Genomic DNA, 9,395 nt, shown 5'->3' on the forward strand with positions numbered 1-9,395 from the left:
AGTCTGCTTTTCATCTGTTTATTGGTTGTGAGCTCACTTGGCAGGTGTGGTGTGCGTGGCTTTTCGCTCTTGGGAGGGACTAGACCATGCCAGGTACACTGAAGCAACACTTTGAGAGCTGGACGCAGGGTCCATAGAGAAAGAGTGAGAGGAAGAGGTGGTTGATTGGATTCTTTGCTGTACTTTGGGCAGTTTGGTTAGAAAGGAATGCTAGAGTCTTCAATAATCAAGGATCAAGTGTAGTGGAAATCATCAACAGGTCCTTTATGCTCTCTAATGAGTGGATTGGTGGTGCTCCCTTTAGTTGTTGATGGCAATGTCGAAGATGACTAGGGATTGCTATAACTTTTGGGGTTGTTAGTAACGATTTATTTTCAGTTGTCCTTATATTTCTTCATGTCGGTCTGCTCCACCCTGTTGGGTTTAACCCATTTTTAATTAAAAAAAAAATAGATGAGTGAGCTGATCATTCGACTAGTTCAAGTTGGTTAAAGTGTACAACTCTTAACAAAATATATATATAAGAAACAAGAAATGGATCAAGTACAAAATCTAGTTTCTTCTTGGCTGAGTTACTTCCGCAGTCCACCCCTTATTTATTTTAATTTGGACCAACATGAAACAAACATGAAGGTAAAATTGTTGACACCTACTTTCATCTCATTGAATCTTCGCAAGTAGGTCATACACATTCACATGATCCTTCTCTTTCTGTTTGAATTGATACATAATTCTCACCAAGTTTTCTAATAAGCTAACTAGATTTTCCGGCTCTAATATGTACAGACAGTACAGTTTGGTGATCAAAATCGCAAATTTATAAGCCGAGAAGACAACATCAAATCACTGCATTTCACACTCACATTAATGATATATTGCGATCTAAGTTGCATGAAGAAGAATATCCTTATGTATGAATTGCAATGTCTGTAATATAATTTTTTATTTTATTTTATAAATACAAAAAGTAAAAGCTTTATACATTATTCTACGGATCAAAGCTTTAAATATATTTATATCATTATAAATATCGTGAATTTAACTCCACCTATGTTACACTTGCGGTACATAGCCGGTCCCAAGCCCGGTTAAAGGAGGAGGGTTGTGTTAGGTCTTTGGCAACCAACATAAAAATATAGCCGAACCCCTCATGACATGAATCAAAGATATTATTGCGCTAAAGCTAGGTCGTTGCCCGGAAGCAACGCGCCGTATGGCTCGAGTACGGTGTCAAAGTAAGAAGCGATGCATCGGTGCCCGGATGTAGTGTTAAATGAGCAAGGGTTCTCGCGTTTTCGTGAACGGACGAGGGTAAATAAGCTAGTTCACAAAGAAAAAGGTAAAGGTCGAAGTGACAGAAGGTTGAGATTTGGGACATGGAACATAGGCACTCTAACAAGAAAGTCCATGGAGGTGGTGGACACCATGACAAGGAGGAAAATTAACATTATGTGCCTACAAGAAACGAAATGGGTTGGTGCAAAGGCTAGGGAGTTGGATTCTTCTGGTTTCAAACTTTGGTATACAGGAAAGGTGAAGAATAGGAATAGAGTTGGAATAATTGCGGATAAGCAGTGGAAGAAGGACGTAGTGGATGTCAAGAGGGTGGGAGATCGGATCATCTCTATCAAACTTGTGGTGGAGGGAGGTGCTTTCCATGTGATTAGCGCCTATGCACCGCAAGTGGGTTCGGACGAACAACATAAGATAAGGTTTTGGGAGGATCTAGAGAGTTTGGTTCAAGGCATACCTTTGGGAGATAAGATTTTCTTAGGAGGAGATTTAAATGGCCATGTTGGGAGAGAAGTGACTAGGTATGGGAGTATTCACGGAGGCCATGGTTTCGGGGTAAAACTATTTTAGACTTTTCTTCAACCTTTGATCTTCTCATCGCAAATACATGTTTTAAAAAGAGAGACGAACATCTTATAACCTATAAGACTGGCATGACAAGCTCTGAAATCGACTTCTTCTTGTTGAGGAGAGTCGACCGGAAATTTTGCATTAACTGTAAAATTATCCCGGGAGAGAGTTTGACAACACAACATAGGGTGCTCGTCATGGATTTTCATGTTGAGCAAAACGAGTATACAAGAAAAGATAAAGATAAAAAGAGAATGCTTTAAAGAGTGGTCTTTATACCGTAATGCAGATAACTGGGAAAAATATATGGCGGCTAAGAAAGAGACAAAAGTGGCTATAAGTGAAGCAAGAACAAGAGCATATGAGGGTCTCTACCAGTCTTTGGGCACAAAAGAAGGAGAAAAAGGTATATATAGAATCGCAAAGAGCCGGGAAAGAAGAACGAGAGATTTGGATCAGGTTAAGTGCATAAAGGATTAGGATGGAGAGGTGTTGGCTCAAGAGGAGAAGATTAATGAAAGGTGGAAGAGCTACTTCTACGAGTTATTTAATAAGGGACAGAAGACTCTTCTGAGCCTTGGTCGATTATGCACAAGGGAAGAAGATCAAAACTTTGACTACTATCGAAGGATTCGAGACTTCGAGGTAAAAGAGGCTCTAAAGCAGATGAAAAATGGCAGGGCAGTAGGACCTGATAATATCCCGATTGAGGTTTGGAAGGGTCTTGGAGGAAAAGGCATCAACTAGTTAACCAAGCTTTTTAATGAGATTTTAAGGTCAAAGAAGATGCCTGATGATTGAAGAAAGAGCACCTTGGTACCTATCTACAAGAATAAGGGGGATATACAAAGTTGCGGAAACTGTAGAGGGATTAAGCTTATGAGTCATACTATGAAGTTATGGGAAAGGGTGATAGAACGGAGGTTGAGAAAAGAGACACAAGTAACATCTTATGGAAGGTTTTAGAAAAGAGGAGAGTAAGGATCGCATATATTCGGGCAATTAAAGACATGTATGATGGGGCTAGTGTGAAGACTCAAGGTGGTGTGACAGAGGAATTTCCTATTGGTATAGGATTACACCAGGGATCATCCTTAAGTCCATGCCTTTTCACATTAGTCTTGGAAGTATTCACAGAGCACATCCAAGAGCCTGTTCCATGGTGCATGCTTTTTGCCGATGATATCGTCCTTATTGGAGAGTCAAGGGAAGACCTAAATAAGAAGTTGGAGTTATGGAGAGAAGCTTTAGAAGTGTATGGTCTGCGCATAAGCTGTAGCAAGACGGAATATATGGAATGTAAGTTCAGTCTGAGAAGGGAAAACTCCAATATAGAGGTGAAAATTGGAGAGAACATCCTACGAAAAGTTAAAAGTTTTAAGTATCTTGGGTACATCATACAGGATAATGGAGAGATTGAACATGATGTAAATCATAGGATCCAAGCAGGTTGGTCAAAATGGCGGAGTGCATCTGGTTTTATATGCGACAAAAAAGTTCCTTTAAAACTTAAAGGTAAATTCTATCGCACCGCTATAAGACCGGCTATGCTGTATGGTACGGAGTGTTGGGCGGCTAAAAGGGAACACGAACATAAGCTGAGTGTGGCAGAGATGAAGATGTTGAGATGGATGAGTGGTCATACGCGATTGGATAAAATAAGGAATGAAGATATAAGGGAGAGAGTTTGAGTAGCACCCATTGTGGAAAAGATGGTTGAATTGCGTCTCAGGTGGTTTGGACATGTGAGAAGAAGACCGATAGAACATCCAGTCAGGAGGGTGGATGAGATGGAAGATGAACAAAGGGCGAAAGACAGAGGAAGACCTAAGGAGACCATCCATGAGGTGGTCAAACGAGATCTATATGACAGAGCACAATGGCGTCGTTTGATTCATGTAGCCGACCCCACTTAGTAGGACAAGACTTTGTTGTTGTTGTTGTAAATATCGTGAATTTGGTTTTCATCTTTAAATAAAGGGGGAAAAGGGATTGGTCTTTAGTCTAAATTTTAAGAACATTTGGTTGACTCTTAGAAGATTTCATATTCACGTTAGTCCAAATATTTCAAAAAAAAAATTATCAATTGATTTTACTACCTTAAATTAAAAGACTAGATAAATTGATTTGTAGAAAATATGGTTTTATCCAGAGACTGAAAACCAAACAAAATAATAGTGTCAACCCAACTTTTTAGGAAAAAAAAATAGACCTTAATAAGAAAATATATATGTAAGGAGCAAAATCAAAATCTACAATATCTTTGGGGACGAAAATCGTATTTAAACCACAAATAAAAGTGTGATTATATATACATTAAGACTAGAACTCCATGATCTACTAGTCAATCAAATAAGATTCAATGGCACTCGTAACAAGCAAAGTGGTAATGAGATCCAATCAAAAATTTAGAGAAGGGGCATCTTCACTTCACTTAGTGTTTAGAAACTCCCTTGGGATACAAATATAAGAACAGTGAAACAACAAAGGCAAAGATAGAGACAAACAAAGATGAAGATCGATGCCAAGAAAAGTGTGAAATTTTTTGTCAGTGTCCTGTCTCCATTGCCCCTACTTTTTGGGAGGATGGAAAAACTTAGTTGCCTTTATACCTGTCTAAGCTGCCAAATAGGTTTATGTACTCATTGTGTCTGTGTTTGTGTACAAGAGACAATTTCGAAATGCTACCTTACAATGTTAAATGGTTCCACATCAACCAAATCCCAAACACAAGGGAATCATAAAATTTGGAAAGAATCAATCTATTACTTCTTCACATGCAGTCAATATGTTCAGAACTTAAAATTCATATAATGCATGAGTATAAGAAATTTTTTGCAGTATACTGCCCATGTTCTACTGAATCCAAATGCAGCAAAATGATGAATTCTAAACAACAATAATTATCGTCCCTATGGGGGAAATTCATAATACATATCATGCCGTTGAAATTGAACAGCAGATGAGGGACGACACAGTCACCAACAAGGACAGGCATAGAGCAATGCTATGACAGATGCACATAGGTTGATTGAGATAGTTGGGTCATGCAGTATGATGATGGATTTGATTACTTAGGAAAATATTAAGCCATATTTCATAGAAAAAATCAAACCAAGAAAAGGAATTTAGCTACTTTCTACCTTAATGGATGCGTTATACATCTAGAGGCAAGACTAAACCACTCAATTCCCCCTGAAGGCACTGGACATAGGTCAATTTCTGCTGCCAATACCTAATACCCTATTTTGGAAACCTATAATCCCATGATGAATGCCAAACACAGCTCATCAGTGTACCAAGTTAACACATAAATGTGGCTCAGGTCAGTGCAAACCAAAATTTCACCAGTAAAATCCACATTAATAAGGCTGCGTTTGTTTTCAGGGACGGAACACGGAGACATAAAATCGTGTTTAACAGATTAGACATAGACAGAGACAATGTATCCAGAAACACTGAATTATTGTATTTTGTGTCCATCCTGACATGAAGGACACAGAGACACTAACAAGAGACACAACTTATTTTTTATTTTATTTTTTGTTATTTTTGTTAATTTTTTATGATTATATTTTTTTAGTATTATATTTTTCTTATCAAATTTGTTATAATTTATCACCAAACATAACATAAGAATACAATTTTGTGTCTCTGTCCTTTGTGTCTTGTTCTTAATAACTTGTCTTGTCATGTTCTCAGAAACAAACACAGTTTAACATATTACTCACTTGTCATAATCATTTAATTCCAACACAATATCATGAACATACCTAAACTAAATTTTCAACTAATTCAAAGGTGAATTGGCTTAATCCATTTTACTTGAGCAACACAACTATTACAATGACAACAACAATAAAAAAATAATAGCAGAAGTCCTTTCCCACTTGGTGCTTATAAATATTTCCAGATTCTGTTTATACCAGTAGTGATAGTACTACTAACTTATATTCTTATGTTGTAGAGTTAAAGAGTAAAACGTAAAAAGCCTTACAAGTCAATTTATGGACTATTTGGTCCTTTCAATTCATGTTATGCATCAGGATATAAGTATATAACTATCAATTCTACTTCTAACACTCTCGCCGTACATAGAAAAGGGAGCAGTTTATGCAATATGCTCCTAAAGAACATTAAAAGTATCCACCCAGGTTCACCTACTTCTAAAAACCAGCTTTTATATACTACTGAATGGATTTTAGCTCCTCTAAGGTAAGGAGCTCACTTGAACTTACAAATTTTAGGAATATCTTAATGACAAAATTGAGTGGATTCTGACAAACACGGGCTTAATTACGCATGTGATTTCAATTTATCATAACATCAACCATTTGTTTTATCACTAAAAACTGAGATTTCACAAGTTTCCATCTTTTCCCTCTAAATTAAATTTTTCTGCTTTAGAGGAGCTAAGGAGCATTTGCAGTGCAAGAACTAAAATAACAAAACTGTCAAGCACATCCACTAATCCTTATAAACATGTAGCTAGTCAAGAGAGCTTTGAAATTGAATGGAACAGTTGAACCTTTCAGTTTCAAGTTATCATTTTGACATTCTTGCAACAGTAGAAAGTCTCTAGTGCAATATTGTCAAATGATCAATAAGTCATTAAGTAAACCCCAAAACTTTCAACGACTAATTATGGCTTACTGCTATTCTCATTGATTCACAAAAGGATTCTTAATCCATGTCAAGAAATTCCTCGGTTATTAGTAACAATGAACAATTGAAATATTTCAATGCTGCTCACAGGGTCAAAGTAAGTGACTAAACAAGAAAAGAAACAAAAAATGACATACCTGGAATACTTATGATGTACCAACATCTAAGTACATTTCTTATTGATCATCCTTCAACACCAAATCATTAACCAATTTCTCCGAGATACTGGAATATGCCCAACACCATGCAATGTCTTTACACAATCAATCATCTTCTAAACAATAAGAAACTTAACCTTGTTTCTTATTGAGCCTCAACTTTAGATACAGCTGCTTTCAATGCAACTTTTCGTTTATTTTTTATTTGGCTAACAAATTCATTAACTACTACATGTAACTTCACATTAGGCTTACGATTAATTGGGACATTATAGCCTGCCCTTTTTACAGCACGAAGAAGACACTTTTCACCTAATTGGTAATGAGTTGTGCAAGTAGCAGGAACCACAGACCTCAACACTGGTTTATTACAATATGAAGGCCCTGTTGGCAAACTGCATAGAGCCATAAACCTTTATCAGTAAATTTGTTTGTCTGAGAAAATGGTAATTATAATGCATACAAATTAGGACAACAATACTTTAATACATCAAAATAGAAAAGGGCAAAGCATCAATTTTAAAATTTCAGCCTTTAAAATTAAGAACATAGTACAAATTATGAAAAAAGCTTCTCATACCTGGAACAGCAAGTAGGGAAAAAAACTCCAAAAGGGTATGTTTGTAAGTGAAATTGATAGAGAGGTGCCTACTACTAACAGGTTCGGGCTGTGTTACAAAAGGAAAGGTAAGTAGCAGTTAACTCGCAGTTTTTTAGGAGTTGTTAGCATGGTCCAGCTGGCTGATAGTGATAGGTTAGTTAGACTCTATTCCTCACTGCTGATAAAGAGCTAGGTTATAGTTAGCTTAGTTTACTATATATTTTCTGTTGTGAACTCTGTTAGAAACTGGAGAAACTTTCTCTCCCTAAGTTGGTAGTTCCAACTGTGTAGAATCTTCTAGGGAGTGCTAATTGGCAATCCTTTGCAGCAATAACGGGAAAGGGAGGGAAGGAATGAATTGAATTAGAAATCAGACTTATAATTAATCATCAAGCCTTTCCAGGAGCTCCCTTCCCTTCCAAAGCCTCAATTCACAAACACACCTTGGGATAAGGAAGTTGTCTCTATGGAATCTAGAAACTGTGTGGTAGAAGGTGAAGTGAAACTTTATGCATTTATGCTTCCATGATGCACAATTAGATCAGGATGTGGTGTGAGTTTTTCAGGTGATAGTGATATTTCTGTATGCAACCAAAGAATAAACTATTTGTAAGACATTGTTGACCAACATAGTGCAATGCTTGCATTCTTTAGTTGGCTTGAATCCATAAACTAGTATGCATAGCTAGTAAGCAAGTGTCATATGACACTACTGAATAAAAAATAAGATATTCTTTTAGTAAGCAAAGCAGCCATAAGTCCATAACATGGTTTTCTCCAAGAACTTAAGTAAGATTGAGGTGGGCAAAAAATGAACTGACCAATAGGGTTACCATTTATAATAAATGTTTGGTATAATGAGATAATTATGAAAGTAGCTGCATTTTCAGCCAATGAATGACAGCAATCGGGACAGCATATATATATATATAAAAGCATCTTGCATCATCTGTATTACTTTAAAATTTTCTAAATAAAAAATGCTCAACTTTTACCAAAACAAACAAATTAAGTAGATAGTGATTATTAATTAAACCAAACTATGCAACCATCCAGGCCTTTAGGAAGAAAGTCAATACTACTTCTAATTATCTATCATCAATGGTTTTGCATTGTGATAGACAGATAGAGACACACTCGGACCCGAGACGACTCGAGGTGAGGATACCTTGGAGAGTAAGCCTGACATACTTAAATTAGTTTCCTTTCCCAATATTACGCGGTGAGGATACCATGGGGATTGGTCTCCTAACCCTCAACAGTTAAAACTTTGGATTCTATTTACCCTAAGTATTAGAGGAACCAAATCCAGCATCAGCAAGTGCAAAATTATCAAGCAACACTAAACCACAAACAAAGCAGGTTACTTCCTCTGAAACTTTAACCCATCTTTTCCAAACCACACACGCATTACGATAAAAGAATTCCATTCATCTATTCAACTAAAAGAAAAAAAGCACAACATGAAAACGAACACAGAAAGCAAAAAATTAAAAAACAATTCTTCAACAAATTTCAAATTGCAAGAAAACCTATCAACCAAAGCAAAAATTGCAAGAAAAAAAACTTGGAGTAAGAAAGAACTCACTTTTTAGCTACGGTTCTGCATCCCCGATAGAGCTTCTGTTTCGGATCCGAAAGTATGTGAGCGTGACAGTACCTAGTAAGCGCCATAGCCTTAATCTTACATCCACCAAAAGCGCACCGAACGACGTCGTCTCCTCCAACTCCCAAAGCAGCATTATTGTTCCTCTCGTTGCCGCCTGATGAGCGGATAATTTGTACGCTTTTTGGCATTGTTTTTAGTATGTTTTTAGTATGATCTAGTTAGTTTTTAGTATATTTTTATTAGTTTTTAGTTAAAATTCACTTTTCTGGACTTTACTATGAGTTTGTGTGTTTTTCTGTGATTTCAGGTATTTTCTGGCTGAAATTGAGGGACCTGAGCAAAAATCTGATTCAGAGACTGAAAAGGACTGCAGATGCTGTTGGATTCTGACCTCCCTGCACTCGAAGTGGATTTTCTGGAGCTACAGAAGCCCAATTGGCGCGCTCTCAACGGCGTTGGAAAGTAGACATCCTGGGCTTTCCAGCAATATATGATAGTC

General features: G+C 36.9%; 1 protein-coding gene across 1 annotated transcript in view; it reads right to left on the reverse strand.

Moving 5' to 3' along the window:
• Nucleotides 1-6,632: 6,632 nt before the first annotated feature.
• LOC107469443 (uncharacterized) overlaps nucleotides 6,633-9,395 on the reverse strand; it is a 12,154-nt gene continuing 9,391 nt past the window's right edge. The window contains exons 2-3 of the mRNA XM_016088815.3: nucleotides 8,876-9,050; nucleotides 6,633-7,081 (exon numbers count right to left, since the gene is read on the reverse strand). Coding sequence (XP_015944301.3) covers nucleotides 6,832-7,081; nucleotides 8,876-9,050 — 425 coding nt within the window. The 3' untranslated portion in view covers nucleotides 6,633-6,831. The remainder of the gene's footprint in view (nucleotides 7,082-8,875; nucleotides 9,051-9,395) is intronic.

Source organism: Arachis duranensis, chromosome 10, assembly GCF_000817695.3.
Source record: "Arachis duranensis cultivar V14167 chromosome 10, aradu.V14167.gnm2.J7QH, whole genome shotgun sequence".
Classification (NCBI taxonomy): domain Eukaryota; kingdom Viridiplantae; phylum Streptophyta; class Magnoliopsida; order Fabales; family Fabaceae; genus Arachis; species Arachis duranensis.